Source organism: Rutilus rutilus (genome assembly GCF_951802725.1).
Source record: "Rutilus rutilus genome assembly, chromosome: 2".
Taxonomy (NCBI): Eukaryota; Metazoa; Chordata; class Actinopteri; order Cypriniformes; family Leuciscidae; genus Rutilus; species Rutilus rutilus.
In genome coordinates this window covers 36,872,638-36,895,549 of record NC_140210.1, presented here as the reverse complement: position 1 = coordinate 36,895,549, position 22,912 = coordinate 36,872,638, and the positions used below count along the sequence as shown (strand labels likewise).

At 40.1% G+C, this 22,912-nt stretch overlaps 1 protein-coding gene and 1 long non-coding RNA gene across 2 annotated transcripts in view; both read left to right on the top strand.

Moving 5' to 3' along the window:
* Positions 1-22,912, top strand: part of fbxo41 (F-box protein 41) — a 59,740-nt gene that overhangs the window by 9,465 nt on the left and 27,363 nt on the right. The window contains exons 2-3 of the mRNA XM_084402070.1: positions 871-1,858; positions 21,569-21,776. Coding sequence (XP_084258196.1) covers positions 1,140-1,858; positions 21,569-21,776 — 927 coding nt within the window. The 5' untranslated portion in view covers positions 871-1,139. The remainder of the gene's footprint in view (positions 1-870; positions 1,859-21,568; positions 21,777-22,912) is intronic.
* LOC311286048 lies at positions 19,658-20,789 on the top strand. Its single transcript, XR_014626469.1, has 3 exons — positions 19,658-19,752; positions 19,828-19,894; positions 20,293-20,789. It is a non-coding gene; the product is annotated as an uncharacterized lncRNA (long non-coding RNA).

The window sequence follows — 22,912 nt, the reverse complement described above, 5'->3', positions numbered from 1 at the left end:
CATAATGAATGAATGACTTGTAATTGCTATAAATACACTCTTAAAAATAAAGGTTCTTTATTGGCATTGATGGCTCCAATAGGGATGTCACGGTGAAGAAATTTTCATACGAGTACATAAACTTTCGACAACACCTGTATTACCTGTACTCTACTGGCACTCACGATCACACATACTCTGCGTATAGGCCTATCATTTGTGGAAATCAGGTAACTGCTATCAATATGTGGGTATTGAAATAGCTTTTGAATGCAAGGTCACTTTTGACTTTCGCTTTCGTATTCGCGATCACATGTAGGCCTACTCTGTTCGCTGCACCGCACATTTTACACAGTAAGATATTTGTCAATGACGCTCAGGCTCTGTTGCGCACCAAATCTTCCGTCATCGTCTTGTCAGTCACCTCATCTCTCCTTACTTTCTTCACGTGATCAAGTCAAATCTGACTCCTGCTGCGACTCTGCATTTTTTGCTGTATGGAGCAGAGGAGATGCTTTCATTTTATAACTGTAGTGTCCATTGTCCAACTGAAGTAAATGGTTTTTATTTGTATAAAAAAGCAAAACATCAGTGTGGCGGTGGGCAAGTAATGTAATCGGACGAACACAGTGTAACATCAGTAACACTTCATGAAGAACCTTTAACATCATTAACATAATGCATATCTGTAAAGCTGATTTAAAAACATGTGTTGTGAAAAGCGCTATACAGTAAATTTAAATTGACAAAATGTAGACTGATATCTGCCTGCATATCTGCTTGCAATTATAATGATCATTTATTGCTTTATATGGCAAAATACTTACTGTATGCATACCTAGTTAATATTTGTTCATTTTTTTGTGTTGTTCCTTTTCCCTCTTTTACTAGGACAAAAGGTTTTGACCCTGAGGAAGACCGATTAAGTGCCAGAAAGAGGCCTAAAAGCAGTCAAGACCTTACTAAAGAACTAATTGAAGAACTTGTGACTCAGAAGGAGCATGTGTGATGACCCCCTGTTCCTCGCTCAGCCTGTAGCAATCCCAGCGGATCTGAGATGAGTGGTCCTCTGTGGTGCCCGGCCGCTGTCCCTGCTTGCTCTTGGCAGCGCTTGGTGGCGTGAGCAGATTGCTCCATCGTGGCAGCCACGGGAGCGTGGAATGGCCTCTTTGGACCTGCCGTACCGTTGTCCTCGCTGTGGGGAACACAAGCGCTTTCGAAGTCTGTCCTCTCTACGCGCCCATCTGGAGTACAACCACACCTACGAGACCCTGTATGTGCTGTCGAAGTCGAACAGCGTATGCGACGCTGCTGCGCTGCTCCCCCTAGTGGCCGACGGAGCCCTCGCCGCCGAATCTCGTTTTCCGTACCGCGAGTTGCCCTGCTCTGGCGAAGAGCTTGGTCTTGCCCCCACGTCTACTGCTTGCTACCTGCCTAATGTGGAGTTTCCCCTGGGCGAGATCCTGGTGAAGACAGCCATGAGCTCCGGCGACACCTTGTCCTCCACAGGGAACAATGCTGTGGCGGTGGCCGCTAACGTGGCGGCTAGTGCGGTGGAGGCGGCTTATGAGGAGGGCTTGGCTCGGTTGAAAGCTCGAGCGTTTGAGAGGCTCGAGCTGGACGAGAGGCTCGAGAAGTTGTCGGAGGAGGTGGAGCAAAAGATCTCGGCGCGTGTTGGCCGCCTGCAGGCGGAGCTGGAGAGGAAAAGCTCGGAGCTTGAAAAGGCAAAGCTGGAGAGTGAGAGGCTCTGTCAGGAGAAACAAGACCTTGAGGACAAGGCCACAGAGCTTTCGCGGCAAGTGGACGTATCAGTGGAGATGCTGGCCAGCCTTAAGCAAGATCTGGTTAATAAGGAGCAAGAGCTCTCACACAAACAACAGTAAGTTGCGATCGTCCCGTCTTGTTTCATGAGCAACCTCTTAAATTCAGAAAAAGTAGCTTTGATTCTTTTAAGAAAAAATGAGAAATGTGCTTGACTGCTAGGACCTCATTTTTGCTCAAATACTTGATTCACTCAAGGGTTCTCAAACAGAAGTTGCTTTGTGGATCAAGCAGGACTATCACATAAGAAGAAATGCTAGATTTCGTTTTTTGACAGCTCCACGGGTTAGCCTCATTTAGACAAGGCAATTGAGCAGGACAGTTAACAAACCAGCAACTGTAGCATCGCTGTAGTATGTCTCCAGTTAGATTTAATCTGCTTTCTGGCAGACTTTTCATGTTCATGGCTGTTTCAGTTTAACACTAGAACTACCGGAATTCTATAACTACTATAATGGCCATCGCAGTCATTCTGACGCCTCATACATTATTTGCATATCATTTCAATAAGCTATATCAAATCTAAGAATAAATGGATCTGTAATGTTAGGATAGGTAATAATAAACATCAAAACACTACATTTTAATTCTATTGGTGGCCTATGTGAAAATGTATTAGTTAATCGAGAACCACAGAACAGCTATTGTAATTACAGATACAAAGTCGAAAGTGATCAATTTTCTATTATTTTCTTTGTAAAATGAAAACAAATGTATTCATCCTTGGATATTAGAATACAATAACTTACAAAAACATAGCCAAAATGCATTTCAATGCATAGGTAAAACCTTTATGGGCACATATGAAACGCATATGCCCCAAACTGGCCAAAACTTTCATTCTGACCGTCACGGGAAAAAAATATGAAAATATAATAAACTGCGAGAAAACGAACTGATTTAGTAACCAGTATTTGTTTTAGTGAGCAATCATTTAGATATCATGCTGTAAAATTACAATGAAAATTGTATGCATACGGTCATACGGTCGTATGCAAATGCATATGGTCAGTATGACTGTTATGGCCATTCGAGGTAGAAATACTCAAAACTCTTTTGTGTCTTGTCATTTTAAGAAAATAACAATGATAGAATAAAATATAGACACATTTAGGAAAAGTCAGGGTCCTATAGTTACATGTGTTTTATTTCAACAAAGTTACATTGCAAAATCTTAAAACGGTCAAAATGACTGCCTTGATAGTTCTAGTGTTAATGTGTTTTATTGGCATAACAAATACTTCTTCATGTGTATAGCTTAGCTGGAGACAAATATAACAATGCAGAACACTACACTACCATTTAAAAGTTTGTATTGTACCGTTTAAAAGTCTTTAAAAGAAGTCTTATCCTCAGCAAGGCAGCATATATTTGATCAATGTTTGCTCCTTCATTCAATTCAGCAGTATTTGCATTTCTTTCCTCTCTATCTTGTGTTTCCCGAGGGTTAGCATTATTTTGCAGGTGTTCCAGGCATCACTTGTCAAATGTTGTGAATTGCGATCAGTATTGAATTTGAATTAGCCCAGACTCCAAATGAAATATCAGCATATGGCCTATTTAATGCTGTTTTCTGAAGGCTTGCGCGCCTGTGGTCTGCAGATGTTTTTATTGCCTCTGTCTAAGAGCTGAGACAAACTGAACTCCACCCTATGGGCCATTGCCTCTAATTGCCAGTGTCTTTCACCAGTCCCCTCTGCTGTTATAATGGCACTGTCACCAACTTGCCATCTCTATTCCTCTGTAGCAGCTCCTTCTGAAACTCACAAATACATGTTCATGTTACCATGGTAAAATTTCACCGCCATAATGGAGGTAGTAACACAAAGAGAAACTTATAAATGGAGTCCATCAGATAAATATTTTATTGAAACTATAGAGAGCGCAGGCTGATAGGTCCTGTACATGCAATCCGCTAGCAATTGCATCATTACCACAGGGCACAAGCTCATTGGTCTCTGCTGATCCTACAACCAATGAGACTGCTTGTTCAACATTTAAATAGTCTGTTTCATGGTTCGCTGTGATCTAGTCCTGCAGCGCATTATCAGAGTTCCTCTGAACCCCTCCACCTCCCCCAGCTCCACCTGCCTAGATCTGATGTGATTTATGTATGTCTATTAATGCAGCAGCAGCATATCTTACATGCTCACAGCAGGATGTCTGTGTATTAGCAGTAGCAAGCCCATACTTGCTCTGCAGCAGCAGTAGCAATAATCAAAAGCAGCAGATCTAGTCCGGTAAGACCAAATACATTAATTAACATTGCCATATTCAAAAACATGCCCAGAGCTGTCATGATTGAACTTAGTGTATTTCATTGCATGATATGGGCTCATGCTTGCTAAGCAGTGTGAAGCCATCAAATTCAATATTTTGGGCAGGTTGCATATCACTAAGCCTTTTTTAATTCCATTTGATGGTTACATTTCATAACATCTGATTTTCTTTTTGACAAAAAAACAAAACAAAAAACAAACAGAAAATGACATACACTGACAGTTGCTGTTGCTATGATAGTTTTCAGGTATCAGAGTAGCATGACATAATAACAATATTAACTGTAAATGCTTTTTGATGGTATATTGGTTGTTAAGAACAAAATTACTGTAAAATGACACTTTCCTTTGTTAAAGCCCCAGGTTAAAGCCATAAGTGGTCACAAAGGGTCTTAACTTCCTACCCCCCGATTCAAATAAAATATCACTTCTCCCAAAATGAGTTTTGTTTCATATACTGAACATAGATGTCCAAAAGAGAGGGCCAATTGAGCTTGTGGAGTGGTCTGAGTTTAGAGACTCATGTGGAGTGGGATATTCTCAGCAGGACTTCATCTGAAATATACACCCGCTGTGATTGATTTGTAGCTGCCCGTGGATTAGAGCTTTCTTGAGAAACCGGTCACGCACTGCTGGCAGGTAGAAAGAAAGAGGCCTCATTTCTCTTTTCTCTCTCTCACCTCTCTGTTTTGTGACCCTCAATACCCTTCTTCCATTCTCTCTTTTTTTCCCTCTCACTGTCACCTCGATCTTGTTAGCGCCGTCTGATCTCTGTTTCGTCTTCTGTGGACCGGCTTCTTCTCTCACTTGCAGATTTTTGCTTTATTTGTTTATCGTGTGTATGTCCTCTGGAGCTTTCAAGCTAAACACAGACCTTCAGACTATTTTGACTTAGTGGGCTATATGATGATAACTGATTGAATTTTTATCATCAAGGCTTTTAAAAACATTTTTAAACTTTCAAGCCTAGGCTTGCTTTGTTGGCAACAGCTACTTTGTAGTGTGAGTCTGTGTGACAGCAATTTTTGAATGCTTCATATTAAAGAGATCATCCTTGAATTCATTGGATGCTCATTTGTGTCACAATGTCCTTTTCAGCTGTTTTTAAATGTGAATATTCATAGAACCAATGTCCATGGCAGCCATTATTATGCAAACGTAGATTTGTGGATCATGATTAATTCATCTGTCTTGCAATCAGAGCCCATCTGTGATGCCATAGTATAGGGCTGCACAATGAATCGAAATAAAACCATTTCTGCGATTTAGTCAAATATATGCGTTGTTTGTTTCAGAGCGAATCACTGCGGAGAGCACTGCACTTATAACATGCATTTGGGAAAGCAACATGCAATATTAGTAATTTTACAGTTGAATGGTAAAATAAAATTCATTATATTATTTTTCTGAAATATATTTCAAAATGGTTCTTAAATTGTTTTTATTTTGCAGTGAAATATTACAATAATATTTATTATTTTGTCTTATATTATTTTCTAATAATAATAATAAATATTTGTATTATCATTTTATCACAACATTTTGGCCAAATTATGCTGCCCTGGCTATTAACAAGCACAGCATACCTGAAGCTTTATTTTTATTGTATTTTTTTATTCACATTTTAAATCACATTTGCAATTATTTTCAGAATTTTTCCCTACAAATCTTGCAGCCCTATGGTATCCATCTTAAAGAGGGCTGTGTGAATGACGGATCGATATACTGTGTGTGTGTGTGTGTGTGTGTGTTTAGTATTCTGTTCATAAGGGGGCTCATACAATCACCTCTGCATACAAATCTCTGCTAATGTTCTCTTTCTGCCGTCTCTGTCTTTCTCTGTGACCTATCCTCTGTGACCGATCCCAAAATTACAGGACAGGCACAATTTGAAGACGTGAGCTTGTTGGCATCATCTAGACATTTTTTTGTGTATTTTGTAGCATGTACAAATAAACCTGCCACTTTTATGAGGGTCGGCCGAGTGACTCTATAGCATGTACATCTCTGCACTGTGATCTAAACCAATTTAGTCAAGCTAATAATCTTATACTTCCTAGCATTCCAAGAGCCTGTTTTTACCCTCCTCTAATTTCATCTCATTAACCACTCTTGTTTCGTCTGTTTCTTGTATCTAATTATCATTCATATTGTCTGGGGACCGTGTGTTGCTTACAGCCTTACATAATCATTACTATTCTGAATACCGTGAGCTGATGATCAGCCCTTCACTGCTATTTTTAAGTGCGCTTGAAATAATTGTCCCTGAATTAGTGTGGAGGAATGTTAAATGTCAGATGTATGGCTCCTATTTCCAGTCCACGTCATCTGTTTGATTCTAATGCCCTGCCTGCATCCATCAGCCATTGCAAACGTAAATAGAAAATGCGGATGTTTTCAAATTGCTCTTTGTAGTTGTTGAGAATTTACTTCAGTTCTGAAAATTCATGTTCATGCAGTCAATTAGTAGTCTTGTTTTAGCTAATTTGTATGCCTTATACATTTAAAATGTTGTTGTCCAAAAACTGACTAGTTAAATAGTTAGGATGTCTAGGTCATAGGTGTATATCATACATTTTTTAAATATAGCATGCAATATAGAAAAAAAAAAATATATATATTTTGACTTTTATATTCACTCATTGCATCTGTACTCATTTCATTTCATTCTGTATTATGCAACCAATATTCCATAACACCCTGTATTAGTCATCTCACCTTCTGTGAATATAATCTGAATGAAATTTGTATTAGTAAAAATGTTTTTTAAAACTCCCGGAGCACTATTCATCCATTCTTTGCTGTAGCAATAAAAAAGCATTATTGTCTAAAGACCTATCTGACAGCCAACCAATAGTTGTTCCCATGGAAACTAGTCCAGAAACCAGTATGTATTCATTGAAAGATCAAGGTTTCAAGGTTTTTTTTTAGAATTCTTTGAATACAAGCTGAACCTGCCAGCTGCACCGGTGTCTTGCAAGGTTGAGCAGCACCGCCATAGAATCTGGTCTCTCAGACCCCATTGTGCAACAGTTTGGTTTTGGAAGTAAAAGTCCCAGGCGTTTTCTCCATAGGGGAATTGATATTGAATGATAAGGCAGACTTACTCTGAGTAATAAAAACATCACCTGCTGTCTGATAACCACTGCTACAAATGTATAACTGGATTTCTTTGATTAGCTACATCATGAGAACAGCAAATGCATTTGATCAGGCATTAGAAACGGCCACCCCTTTGGAGTCCAAGCAAAACTGGTTTCTGGGAGGACTGTATCTTGCACAACACCGGCAACATCATATCAGAGCAGTTTTAATCCGTTGCTTTTAGATAAGGGCCGTGTGGCAGTAACCCGGCACGGAGGTTATCACACACTCTGTCAGTTTCACTCAGACTGAGTTCTGTCTTACATTTCAGGTTAAACCATGAGGATGACCTCAAGTTGAGATATTATTCGATTGTTATTTGTTCTTGGTTATAGAGGTTTGTGCACAATGGAGAAATATTAGTTCATTAGCAGACGCAAAGTAGAGCACTTTCTAACAGCCGAACTTAGAATTTCCACAGTGTGAATCTGAAAGCCAGACTGCCTCTCTCAGCGTGCTTTGCTGGTAGCATATTGGAGTTTAGATATCAGCTTATTGGGCTGGTGGTTTAATTTGTATTCATGTTCCCCTGTGAAGATGGTTCAGTCAGCTCCAAGACTGTAAGCTACACTAGGAGAGTTTTGATTAAGGCAGACTGCGGGAGAAATACTGAAATATGTCATATTGCTTTGGTTATTTAATTGTGCTTGGTTGATTCTGCCACTTGTGTTCTCTTTAAACCTATACATTTTGCATATCGACCAGGCCAATCAATCGTCGGCATTTGGCCTTTTTAAAATTTTTGTCCGACATCTTTTGTCTGTTTAGTCACGCTTTAAAGGGTTAGTTTTTTTATTTTATTTTTATTTTTTATTTATATAAAAATAAATGAAGGGTTTGTTCACCCAAAAAGAAAATTCTGTCATAATTTACTCACCCTCAAATTGTGCCAAACCTGTATGAATTTCTTTCTTCTGCTGAACACAAAAGAAGATATTTTGAAGTTAACCAAACAGTTGATGCTTTGATGCTTCAGTTGATGCCAAACACTTCTTGCCTTTGGCTTGCTCAGTTGGGGATATTCTGGGGATATTTAATCTGATTTTATCAATCAATAAATTCCACTAGAAACAAACCTTGTTGTATTATTTTAATTTAATACTGTGAAGCTGCTTTGATACAATCTGTATTGTGAAAAGCGCTATACAAATATACTTGACTTGACTTGACTTGATGGGCCCCATTGACTTCCATAGTATGAAAAAAAAAAATACTATGGAAGTCAGTGGGGTACATCAACTGTATGGTTACCGACATTTTATAAAATATGTTATTTTGTTTTCTGCAGAAGAAAGAAAATCATATAGAGTTGTCATAACTAATTTGAGGGAGAGTAAATTATGACAGAATTTTCATTTTTGGGTGAACTTTCCGTTTAAGCCGCCTTTCCACTATCTCTGACAAATGACAGATCAGAAGTCATTTATTTCCAATGAAGAGTAGTCATTTGCATATGCTGAATTTTCAGATCTGATTTGAGCTTTGGATGCGTTGAAATATTTCAACTTTTGCAGCAGGTCCGTCAGTGATTAGTGAAAAACAAAGTGAGAATTACCAATATTTTTCCACTAAAACCTTATTTTTTAACTCTACATAAGTCATTACAAATAATTAATGAATATGATTAATAATTTTAGAAATGATTATTTTATAATAGGTAAATAATTATTTATGTTGATAAAAGGCCCCTTTCACACCAAGGACGATAACTATATATTTTTTAAAGAATAGCCAATAGTCCACACCACAACTATAAGGATAACAGCAACACAAAGAAGCGATATTGTTGGAATCACTTTTAGAAAAAAAAAAGTCCAGCTGATGAACGATAAAAACAATCACAGCCAATCAGAATCCATCCTTGAGCTTGAGCATTTAAAGCTACAGACAACAAAACTGCCGTGGGCTTATCATTAACCAACCCGATCTCCTATAGTTATGGTTATCGTTATTGCTGTGAACAGGCTTTTACCCCAGAAAACCTACTATGGTTTTCTTTCAGACATATTGGTGGTCAGTTGTTTTGTATTGATATATTCATTCATTTCATTATTAATTAATTTTATCATGGTGAATAAGCAGAGGGTAACTGCTGCTTCCAATTTAAAATCGAAATTAAAAAAATAAAATTCCTAGTATACTTTGGGCTTAAGTGGTCAAGGTTTTGCTTATTAGCATTGAGAAAGACTACTATTTTATTAAAATGCATACATTTTTTTTTTCTTAATAAATAGTATATTCTCAGATATATACATGGACTAAAATCATAAAACGGAAATTTTGATTCCATGGGGCCTTTAATACAAGCACACACTGATCACAGTGTTACTTTCCCTTGAGAGGCCAAACACATTATGGGTAGATAAACAGATTTATCAAGCTGACCGAAGAAATTAGGTGCCAGCCCTTTAATTACTGAAAAGTCACTACTGGAGTTGAATATACAATACAGTGTGGGGCAGAGGCAGACATCATGTATACAGATGTGTGTGTGTGGTATAGCATACAGTGAACACACACTGCTCTGCTCAGCTTCCACATTACTGGGCCTGTAATTAGTCTCATTTACACTGTGTTGATTGACTGTTATTCTCTCTGTTATGTACCTAGTACTCTGTTTGTCTCTGTTCCTACAAACACGACTGACCTATACTACAGTAAGAATACTGCAGGCGAATGAATAGATAGCAGTCGATTAAGAAGTGATTACACATGAGACTGAAAAACGGTAGTTGGACTGTATTGAATTGGAACAGTACAGCCAAAAACATGAAAATGTATTCTCCCCTAGGATAGGTCATTTTAAACTGATGTGACTTCTGTGTAACACAAAAGGAGATTTTAAAAAATAATATACTGGTTGCTTTTTTATGTTCTTTTTCCACGAAGTTACAATAAATGGGGACTGAAGCCTTCTTGCTTCAAAAAGGCACCATAAAAATGATCCGCATGACTTGAAATCTATTCCAAGCAGTTACTTTTTTAATGTTATTAATATACTATTACCCACATACCTACAGAGGACTGCTATTATAGTATTTATTAATATTTCAAATCAGCTTTTAATTTCACATTTTCCGTTTTCTTTTTTCTTTTAGTTGAAGTTTTAGCCATTTCATGTACTTTTTCTCATTTTAATATTTGAAAAAACATATTTATTTAAATTATTTGCAGAGGGTACATTTCTAATTTAGGTGTATTTTTTTTTTCATTTATATTTATTATATTTCAGCTGTATTTTAATTACCGAAAATGAATTTTAGTAGTTAATTAGTTTTAATTAGCATAATAACACTGATTCCAACTCAATTTAGTTATCTTGTTCAAAGCATTAGATCATCTATTAAAGGTGCAGTAAGCTATTTCTGAGAAACACTGTTGATATTTGAAATCACCAAAACTAACACACCCATATACCCAAAAGGATCACACCCCTATCTTGATAGCTCCGCCCCCAAATTCACAAACACAAACCGACACCTCCCCTCTAATGAGTGTATACGCCCCTTACTTCTGATTGGCTACTGGTGTGTTTTGGTGCTTTGGTCAGATCAACTTTCAGCAGCGTTTCTCAGAAATCGCTTACTGCACCTTTAATAAATCCTTACAACCTTGTCAATGTTTAAAACAATAAGAAGGAAAGAACATATATTAATTCTGCTCTTTTATTTTCTTTCACTGTGCCTTTTTGTGCCTGATTTTTTCACTACTGTACTGATCATGACATAAGTCTGGATTTGCTTATGATTAATTGTTGCACTAGAGAAACTAATGTGATGTACACCAGATCCATGAATTATAAAAAGGCTGCACTGCAGACTACAGTCTGTCTGACATGATAATTTAATAGAGCCTGATCTTTATCATTGTTATTTACTTAAAAGATCATTTGAGATTGCACAATTACATAAATGGCAGTGAGATCACATTTACGCACATTCATTTTCCTGCTTTATAAAATGCCGCTTTTCATTTTTGGGGATAATTAAAGCTTCTTTCTTGAGCGCAGGAACTGTTGCATATTCACTTTGTCCTGTGACGTAAGTTGTTTGCAACCTATGTTGATGAAATACTCAAGATGTCGGTATCTCAAAATATGATTTTCTTGGCGTATGAATATGAAAAGTCCAACTGTGTGAGAATCTGCTAAGAATGTGAGAGAAGCTTAGAATAGCTGAGGTGATGGTGTCGACAGAGGCGCAAGCCAGTGTTTATGTGTACAGAGACATTTCCTACACAGAGATAACAGTTGTCGTGCTTTCATTGGCTGTACGCACACTCCAGGGATTTGCAGAATTCTGGAGGAGATAAACAAGTATGAGAAAAGGGACAAATGAGAGGGAGAAGGTGGTATCAGATTCCCCTTTCCCATTTGCCAAGGTGTGACCGCTCTAAATTTAGATGGTCTGTAGTCCTTTAAAGAGGACCTGTTGTGCATTTTTACATTTCGTTAGCCTCATAGCATTAGCAGTAATTGCCTAAGTAATATAAAAAAAAAAAATGACTTAGGCAATTATGCTATGAGGCTAACGATTTGCAACTTTCTATAGTGTGTAATGTTGCTGTTTGGACATTAAAAAGGTCTGCAAAGTTATGTAACCCAGGTTGAAATCTGGTAATATATTATTAGTTCTGCTGCCCCTTTAAGAAGTGATCTCATGCCACCCCAGTCATGTGACTGTGCTTGGCCAATCGCGCAGTAGAGCACGAGTTTAATTAGGCTGCAGCTTCTTCCTCATTCAGAGGTGTGGGGAAGCTGATCGGCAGCTGTGGACAGGTTTGTGTTCAACAAACAATTCACTCTTTTGCTTGATTTATTCTTTTAAGTTAAACACATCATTGTAACTTTTAGAATAACTTAGTGGCTGCAGGGGATTGCCACCGTCACCAGATTGCCATATGTTTACTTAGAGGAACTGGTGAGTACTCTGAATGAATGAACTACATGCTGAAAGCTAACATATTAGCCAAATATTCACCAACTGGTTTTGATTAATTTTATGCTTTTGTGACATTTGCATTTGTGGGTTACAAATATATTTGTTTTCAGTAAGTGTGTTTATATGTAGTAAGGAAATCTGATTATAGTACTGTTGAATTTATTTGAACTTTGTGCAGCCAATACAACTTTAACATTGTACTGTTTATTGTGTTGTCATGCCCTTAATGTTTATTATTTGTAGTTTGTACATTTATTGATTCATTTTGTAATAATTTAGAATTGTGTGCACATGAAAATGATATCTGAGTGTGGAATGAGCTGATGCTTAGTTTCAACTTTGCCCTGTTATTTACTGGTCCTGTTGTTGTACTACAGGCCAGGTTTTTTCTCTCTGTCTGGAGACGAATGATGGCGAGCCGAATTTCTATTGCTGGGAGCCTACCATCCGTGTAGCATCCACTGAATAGCCATCCTACTGGTCTGGTAGGAAGGTTGTCCACAGCCTGTCCCCCACACACTTCTCCATAGACTAGTGCTTCAACCCCACATACACATCCTTCACATGATGAACAATAACTTACGGACTTATCACTACAAACTTCCATAAAACCCTTGTGGGTTGTCGCGCTGGTCTTGTATACCATCTATTGCTGGGACAGTTCTTTTTCTTTTTGGTTTTTGTGTGTGTGTATTTGCTGTAATTTATATTAGTCTATACTTGAACAACAACTATCAAGTGCACTTAACTACAAACCGGTTCAACTGCAGTCTGTAAATATTTTGGGATTCTTTTCTTTTTCTTTTCTTTCATTATTTCTATTTGTAAATATTTTGTTTAATTATTTTGCAATATATGGTACCTGCACCAAATTTAAACTTATGTTTCTGTGTTGTTACTGACCACCAGCTCCTGTAGACGAATTTAGACTTCTGTTATTTTACTAGCCTAAGACATATTAATATCGGTTAACCATCTCAAACACCCGTTACATCTTGGCGAGCCAGCCAGGAGCTGGTTTGTACAGTAATTAACATTTTTTTTAACAGAAACCGTTTATTCAGACTCACCAGTTCGTTTTTGCGATGGAAGTTTTCGAAACACTCGGGATAAAAATTCCTAATGCCGTCTTAGTGGATGGGCCGGTTGAAGAGAGTTCCTCTGAAGTTATAGATTTTCTTGATCAATATGGCGACATTAATCGCGATGACATTATTGATGATAGCGAATCCGAATTTCATCATATGCTCATTGTTGAATTTGTGTCAGGAGTGTCCGTAGCAAAACTGTCTTCACGACTGCCGTATACATTTATTTCTGATGAAAATAACGAATTCCATATTAGGAATTTATCCCAAATTTACACTTCAAAGTTGGGTGGTTCAAAGACTGACACTTATTTATCTGACTTGAAAGGAATTGCTAAAATGTCTGGAAAAGATTATTCGATGGTTCTTGGTGAAATGATGTCCCAGATACAACAAGCTATAGCACAACTTCCTCCCGCTGCTGTAAATGTCCCTAAAATTGAACAAAAGATAGCTGACCAACCAAAAAACCCTCCAGAGCCATTTGTACCTCCTTCTGTACCAAGTCGAACTTTTGGTCCAGTGTATGCTCCCTTACAAACCTCTCTCACTCCACCTGCTTCTGCTTTTAACAGTGCCGGTATGAACAGCGCCGGGGGACGACCGATTGCACCTGGTGACCTTAACCCTCCTGAGGTGCAGCGTTACGTCGTGGAGCATGTGGTTCGGAGCGGTGATACATCCATGCATGCCACCCACCGGCTGAGACCGTTCTCTGGTAAAGTGCCCAGGCCAAACCATGAAATGGACTACGACACCTGGCGGTCTGGCGTCGAATTAGTGCTGCGTGATCCAGCCATATCTGATCTCCAACGCGCCAGACTAATTCGTGACAGCCTGCTGCCCCCTGCCTGTGACATGGTGAAACATCTAAGCCATGATGCGCTGCCTGATGTGTATCTGCAGCAGCTGGAGTCAGCGTATGGCACTGTCCAGGATGGTGAAGAACTTTACGCCAAGTTCATGGACACTTACCAAAATCATGGAGAGAAGCCGTCTGAGTACCTGCAGAGACTCCAGGTGGCACTGCAACATGCTGTGAGGAGAGGAGGAGTATCTGAGAGAGATATGGATAAACGTTTATTGGCTCAATTCTGCAGAGGGTGTTGGGACAATGGACTGATTTCAGAACTCCAACTCAAACAAAGGAAATCCAGTCCACCATCTTTTGCTGAACTTTTACTACTCCTGCGAACAGAGGAGGACAGAGAAGCAGCAAAGGAGCGAAGAATGAAACAGCACCTTGGAGGAACCAAACAAAAGGTAACCACTCATGCTCAATTTGTAAACAGGCCGGATGAAGAATCAAATCTGTGCACTGCGATAACAAAGTTCACCAAGGAGCTTTCACACCAGATGACAGCCATTCAACAACAGCTTGCCGCTCTCAACGCCGGTCAAACCAACAGACATCAGCCAGCAGCTATGTATTCTGCCTCAAAGCAGTCTGAAACCGGGAAGACGGGGAGAAATGCCAAACTAGCTTCTTCCTATCCAAAACCTGGGTTTTGCTTTCGCTGTGGGGAGGATGGCCACATTAAGCCTCAGTGTGATTCTGATCCGAACCCAGCACTGGTTAGCGCCAAGCGAAAGCAGTTTCAAGACAGGCAGCAGAAGTGGCAGGGACAAAATCCATCTGCAAAGAAGCATTTAAACTAGCTTCAGTTCCTGGTGTGGGACACCCAGGGGCTGAGCAGGACCAAATTTGTCCCGCCAAGAGTAAGCTTCCTGTCAACTGTTCTGAGCTGCAGTCTACATCAAGGAGAGTACCAAAAGGACTTATAGGATCCAGATGTACTGCTGATGTCAAAGTCGCCGGTCACCAAGGTTCCTGTCTTTTGGATACCGGGTCCCAAGTTACGACCATTCCGGTTTCCTTTTACAATGAACGTCTCTCCAATCAACCAGTTCAACCCCTGCATGAGCTACTCCACGTTGAAGGAGCAGCAGGCCAAACTGTTCCATATCTTGGCTACGTTGAAACTACAGTGACTTTTCCTAAAGACTTTGTTGGAAGCATCATTACTGTTCCAACTCTTGCACTCATTGTTCCTGATGTCAGACCAGGATTTCCCACCTCAATCTTGATTGGCATGAACACTCTCGAGACGCTCTATGACAAGTTTCGGCAAAGCGACAATTCTTCCTTCCAACCAAATGCATTAGGTTACCGAGCTGTACTACAAACTCTCCAAGTGACTTACCAACAAAGCTGCAGCGACCATCTTGGAGTTGTAACTCTGCTCAGTAAATCCTCTGTGCTCGTTCCTGCTGGCCACACCGTATTGCTGAAAGGCTCCGCTAAAGTCTCTGCTCCAGCAAGTCAGTATGCTGTCGTCCAACATCCGGATTCAGGTCTACCGGGTGGTTTGTGCGTTAGCAGCTGTCTTGTCTCTATGCCAACGCGTTTTCCTCACCAAGTACCTGTTATGGTGAGAAACGAATCGGAGCAAGACATCTACATACCATCTTCGACCATCATAGCAGAACTGGGAGTGTATGAGTGCATCGTCTCAGAGCAGCATGTGACCAGTTCCTCAGCACATGGGCCCAACGGCACTCCACTAGTTTTCAACTTTGGGGAATCGCCATTACCCCCGGAATGGAAGGAAAGAATAACCAGCAAGTTGAATGCAATGTCCAATGTCTTTTCCCAGCATGACATGGATGTTGGCTGCGCTAGTCATGTGAAACATCATATTAATCTCCATGACAACACTCCGTTCAAGCACCGAGCAAGACCAATTCATCCTCAGGATATAGAAGCTGTTCGCAAACATCTGAGAGAGCTTCTAGATGCTGGTGTTATCAGAGAATCCGAGTCACCATTCTCGTCGCCTATAGTTGTTGTCAAGAAGAAAAATGGAGATATTCGATTATGTATTGATTACCGCAAGCTCAATTTGCAGACTGTAAAGGATGCATATGCATTGCCAAACTTGGAGGAATCATTTTCTGCACTCACTGGATCCAAGTGGTTTTCGGTGCTAGATCTGAAGTCCGGTTATTATCAAATCGAAATGAATGAAGCAGATAAACCAAAAACAGCCTTTGTTACGCCTCTTGGATTCTGGGAATTCAACCGTATGCCCCAGGGAGTAACCAATGCACCTTCAACCTTCCAAAGGTTAATGGAAAAGTGTATGGGAGATCTCCACTTGGAAGAGGTCCTGGTGTTTTTGGATGACCTGATCATTTTTTCCAACACGCTTGAGGAGCACGAGAGCCGTCTGCTTAGAGTGCTGAGCCGTCTACGAGAGTACGGATTGAAACTATCGCCTGAAAAGTGTAAATTCTGTCAGACATCAGTCAAATATCTAGGACACATTGTTTCTGAAAATGGTGTTGAGACCGACCCAGAGAAGGTATCTGCACTAAAATCCTGGCCAGTTCCCACTAATCTCAAGACCTTAAGATCCTTCCTGGGATTCGCAGGCTATTACCGCCGTTTTATTAAGGGGTATTCAGCCATTGCAAAGCCTCTCAACGACCTTACCCGCGGATATTCTTCCACAAGAAAGAACTTAAAACCCCTTGACTCAAAGGTCCACCAGTTCGATCCAAAGCAACCCTTCGGTTCTCGGTGGAGTCCCGACTGTCAACTTGCTTTCACTTCCTTGATTGAAAAACTTACCAGTGCACCAGTCCTGGGCTTTGCTGATCCAAAGCGCCCTTATATTCTGCATACAGATGCAAGCACCATTGGGCTGGGTGCAGCGCTCTATCAAGAGCAAGACTCCAACCTTCGACCTATTGCTTTCGCAAGCCGAGGACTCACATCAAGCGAAACTCGTTATCCGGCTCATAAACTTGAGTTTTTAGCACTAAAGTGGAGTGTGACAGAAAAATTTCAGGACTATCTGTATGGTGCCCATTTTACTGTGGTTACTGATAATAACCCTCTTACCTACATCCTGACATCAGCCAAGCTGGATGCAACGAGCCATCGGTGGTTGGCTGCACTTTCCACGTTTTCCTTTAAGTTGCAATATAGAGCTGGACGACAGAATCTGGATGCGGATGCACTTTCCCGCCGACCACAGGAGGACCCGTCCTGTTGCGAATCTGATCAAGAACTCCTCGATCAGTTCACCAGACAACATCTTTCTTATCCTGGTGACCCCTCAATTTCATCTGAGGTTGTCACTGCCATTTGTGAGAGTTGCCTCTTCCGAGCGGAAGCAGCCAGCCCTTTGATTGAGTCCCTGTCCATCAAGGCAGACGTTCTTCCTGAGAGTTATATAGAAGATCCTGGGCTGCCTGTGGTTCCGACTCTGTCCCATCTTGAGCTCCGGGACAAACAGCGGGCTGACCCAAATCTTCGGGAAGTCATTCACCAGATGGAGACAGGTGAGAAAGTTCCTCCTACTGCCAGGGAGGGGCTGCCTGAGATCTCCTTGTTGCTGAGGGAGCTCAACAAGCTCGAACTAGTCGAAGGCATTCTCTACAGAAAGCGACAAGACAATGAACAGACTTCATATCAACTTGTCCTGCCTGAAGAACTTCGTTCCCCTGTTTTGCAGAGTCTCCATAATGATATGGGTCATATGGGGATAGAGCGCACGTTAGACCTCGCTCGTACCCGCTTCTATTGGCCCAAAATGTCTGCTGACATAGAGCACAAGATAAAGACTTGTGGACGGTGCATTCGTCGCAAAGCTCTTCCTGAGAGAGCCGCTCCTCTCATCAGTATTCAAACTTTTAGACCACTTGAACTCATCTGCATGGATTTTCTCAGTCTTGAACCAGACACCAGCAACACCAAAGACATCCTTGTGTTAACAGACCACTTCACTAAATTCGCCTTAGCCTTTCCCACCCCAAATCAGAAGGCTAGGACAGTGGCCAAATGTCTGTGGGACAACTTTATAGTCTATTATGGGATACCAGAACGACTACATACAGACCAAGGGCGGGACTTTGAGTCCAAACTGATCAAGGAGTTATGTGAAGTGGCTGGAATCAAGAAGTGTCGGACGACACCATACCATCCTCGAGGGAATCCGATAGAAAGGTTCAATCGCACTCTGCTCAACATGTTGGGGACTCTGGAAGCAAAACAGAAAATGAAATGGAAAGACTTCGTCAAACCCTTGGTACACGCTTACAATTGTACAAGGAATGAGACCACAGGATATACACCATACGAGCTGATGTTTGGACGTTCTCCCCGTCTTCCGGTCGACCTGGCTTTTGGGTTACCTCTGAGTGGGGAAAAACACCAACCTCATTCACAGTATGTCCAAAATCTGAAGTCCCGGTTGAAAGAAAGCTACGATATTGCCTCGAAGAATGCTGTTAAAGCATCTGAAAAGAACAAGGTCCGCTTTGATCAAAGAGTCATCCCTTCGAAGTTGGAGCCTGGAGACCGAGTGCTTGTGCGCAGTGTTCGATTGAGAGGTAAACACAAGCTCAGTGATAAGTGGGAGCAGGACATCTACGTTGTGGTGGATCAAGCTGGAGACCTACCAGTCTATACAGTGAAGCCAGAGCGTTGTGATGGTCCTAAACGTACTCTTCACAGAGATCTTCTTTTACCATGTGGTTTCCTCCCTGCTGTTGAAGAGCCGTTCATTGAGGCCAGTTCAGTCTCAAGGCCAAGAACGCGGCAGCAGCGTGAGATCCCTCCTGACTCTGAGGTCTCTGAAGAGGAAGACTCTCCACCTGAACCAACAGTTCTTGGTCTGGACTCAAGTCCAATGAAGTTCACTGCGGAGAACTTTTATAAAAAGGCTTCATCCCCAAGTGTTGCCAATGACTATCTTTCTCCACCAATGACACCTGCGAGTGAACCAGCTGTTGTTGATGAAGGATCAGAGAGTGAGCACTTACCTGAAGAAGAGACGTTACCTGTAACACCTGACCATTTATCTGAAGCTGAAGAATCGGTAGCACCTGTTGAAGCTGACTTACCTGAACACCTATTTGAGTCTGAAGCCGAGGAAGAAGAAGAGTCTGTCGAACTACCTGTGGAAAGAAACTCTGGAAGTGTCAGTCCCGAATTTGTTGAAATTCCACTCACTGAAGACTCTGAAGAATCTGTCGATCCTGAGACGTCAGTTTCTAGTGTCTTTGAGCCCCTAAACTTTGATTTAACTCATGATTCTGTAGAACCAGAACCCGGTCCAAGACGTTCTGTGCGTCAACGATTACCACCTAAAAGGTTGCAGTACAGTTCGCTTGGTAATCCCCTGATATCTGTGGTTCAAACCCTTTTACATAGTATATCTGAGGCATTAAATCCTGCTTCTACCACCAGTTCAGTTATTCACGTGGTTTAACATGCAACGGGACGTGCATGGGTTTAAAGGGGGAGGGTGTAACCCAGGTTGAAATCTGGTAATATATTATTAGTTCTGCTGCCCCTTTAAGAAGTGATCTCATGCCACCCCAGTCATGTGACTGTGCTTGGCCAATCGCGCAGTAGAGCACGAGTTTAATTAGGCTGCAGCTTCTTCCTCATTCAGAGGTGTGGGGAAGCTGATCGGCAGCTGTGGACAGGTTTGTGTTCAACAAACAATTCACTCTTTTGCTTGATTTATTCTTTTAAGTTAAACACATCATTGTAACTTTTAGAATAACTTAGTGGCTGCAGGGGATTGCCACCGTCACCAGATTGCCATATGTTTACTTAGAGGAACTGGTGAGTACTCTGAATGAATGAACTACATGCTGAAAGCTAACATATTAGCCAAATATTCACCAACTGGTTTTGATTAATTTTATGCTTTTGTGACATTTGCATTTGTGGGTTACAAATATATTTGTTTTCAGTAAGTGTGTTTATATGTAGTAAGGAAATCTGATTATAGTACTGTTGAATTTATTTGAACTTTGTGCAGCCAATACAACTTTAACATTGTACTGTTTATTGTGTTGTCATGCCCTTAATGTTTATTATTTGTAGTTTGTACATTTATTGATTCATTTTGTAATAATTTAGAATTGTGTGCACATGAAAATGATATCTGAGTGTGGAATGAGCTGATGCTTAGTTTCAACTTTGCCCTGTTATTTACTGGTCCTGTTGTTGTACTACAGGCCAGGTTTTTTCTCTCTGTCTGGAGACGAATGATGGCGAGCCGAATTTCTATTGCTGGGAGCCTACCATCCGTGTAGCATCCACTGAATAGCCATCCTACTGGTCTGGTAGGAAGGTTGTCCACAGCCTGTCCCCCACACACTTCTCCATAGACTAGTGCTTCAACCCCACATACACATCCTTCACATGATGAACAATAACTTACGGACTTATCACTACAAACTTCCATAAAACCCTTGTGGGTTGTCGCGCTGGTCTTGTATACCATCTATTGCTGGGACAGTTCTTTTTCTTTTTGGTTTTTGTGTGTGTGTATTTGCTGTAATTTATATTAGTCTATACTTGAACAACAACTATCAAGTGCACTTAACTACAAACCGGTTCAACTGCAGTCTGTAAATATTTTGGGATTCTTTTCTTTTTCTTTTCTTTCATTATTTCTATTTGTAAATATTTTGTTTAATTATTTTGCAATATATGGTACCTGCACCAAATTTAAACTTATGTTTCTGTGTTGTTACTGACCACCAGCTCCTGTAGACGAATTTAGACTTCTGTTATTTTACTAGCCTAAGACATATTAATATCGGTTAACCATCTCAAACACCCGTTACAAAGCACAAAGTCACTCCAAAGGGAGTTATTCTCTATATCAGTAAGCACTGTTTCTGAACTTCCTAAAAACGCCTCGATTGTAGTCTTGAGTTTTCTTCTGGGAACGTACACGTCACAATATCCCTCATTTAAAGAATTATCGCCCAAGACATGCAAAAAAAAGGGTGTGAGGCCTGTTTGAGTTGGGTTAGTAGTTGTTGAAACCCACAGTTATGGTAAGGGGCGTCGTATTTCCGGAACACACTCGAATCGATTGACCAATCACAACACACTGGTCCAGCCGACCAATCAGAACACATTGTGCTTTTCGGAAGGAGGGGCTTCATGCGTTACTAACAGACTGGAAAGAGAGGGGCTGCAACAATGTAAAATATGTCAATTTTTTTTTTTTTTTTTTCATTCAAGCATGAAAACCTATTCTAGTATACTCTAAAAACAAAATTAAGACTCTGTAAAAGAGCATAATATGAATATATAAAGGAAACGCTGTTGGTAGGGGTGGATAAGGTCATATGTACACCACACTAAACCGCCATATATTTGAGTTACAGACTCAATACTCCTTAATGCATTGATCAAACTGACAAGCTATCACTAAATTCTCTAATAGTAACTCTGATAAATTTCTTTCTCCTTTCCATTCATTTCCTCCTCACTTAGAGAGGTGTCCCAGATCGATCAGTTCCTGCAGGAAACAGCTGCGCGTGAAGCCAATGCTAAACTGCGTCTTCAGCAGTTCATCGAGGAGCTGTTGGACCGGGCCGACCGTGCTGAGAAACAGCTCCAGATTATCAGCAGCTGTGCCACCACCCCCAACGGCAGCCTGGGACACTGCAGTCTGCAAGGATCCAAACATAATGGACGACAGGTACGGTAACTGAGAGAAAGAGACAAAAGAAAACTTGGCATTGGAACGATCAGAGATTCAGAGATTACACCTGTATTTGTAGTCATTTATGCATATTTTGATGTGACTGGGCTTTTTATCAATGGAAAATCCATAACTTTGAATCACTAGCTGTTTCGATATCTACATAGAATAACCATTCAATTTGATCCTAAAAAGCTGTTAAAAACTCAAATCAATGTATTTATTGCAAAGTGTGGATTTTGTGGTCATGAATGTCAGTGTGATGCAACTATAGGAACTACATTTGAAAAGGTATAAAATATTTTCTCTGTTCTTAAACATAGTAAGCCGCCTATGGAGGCACCATTTTAAGACATCATAGGTGAAAAAACGGAAAGACAACTATCTTTATGAGTATATGTGCCCAAGGTGCAATCCTGGAGAGTAATGCAGTCATTGGGTTTTCACATTTACCTTCACATTTGATCGAATTACATGTGAATTAAAAATGTGAATTATTTAATTATTGTACAAATACAAAGCTTAAATAAGTATGAAATTGGCTTGAAATTTTGAAGTCATTCGCATATTTTTAAAGTACTTTTATTTATAAAGTACTTTTAAGGCACATTAAGTTGATCGAAAGTAACAGTAAAGACTTCTACACTTTTCACCAAAAAGTCCGTTCTAATTAAGTTTCTATTCATCAAGAAATACTGGGAAAATATGTATCATGGTTTCCACAAAATTATTAAACAGAACAACTGTTTTCAACATGGATAATAATAAGAAATGTTTCTTGAGCACCAAATCAGCATATTAAAATGATTTCTGAAGGATCATGTGACTGAAGGGTGGAGTAATTCAGCTTCAACCATCGCAGGAATAAATACAATTTTTGCAATATATTAAAATAGAAAAGTGTCATTTAAATTGTAATAATATTTCACTTTTGATCAAATAAATTCAGCCTTGGTGATAAAAAAGGCTAATTTCAAAAACATTAAGAAGTACTGACACTAAACTTGAATGGTTGTTTATACTGTATGTGTAGAAAGATTTGCAAGAGTCAAAGAGATAGTTATGTAATCAGCCAAATATATTAGCCTATTAGCATTATTAGCTACAAGTGCATACACAAAAAAAAAAAAAAA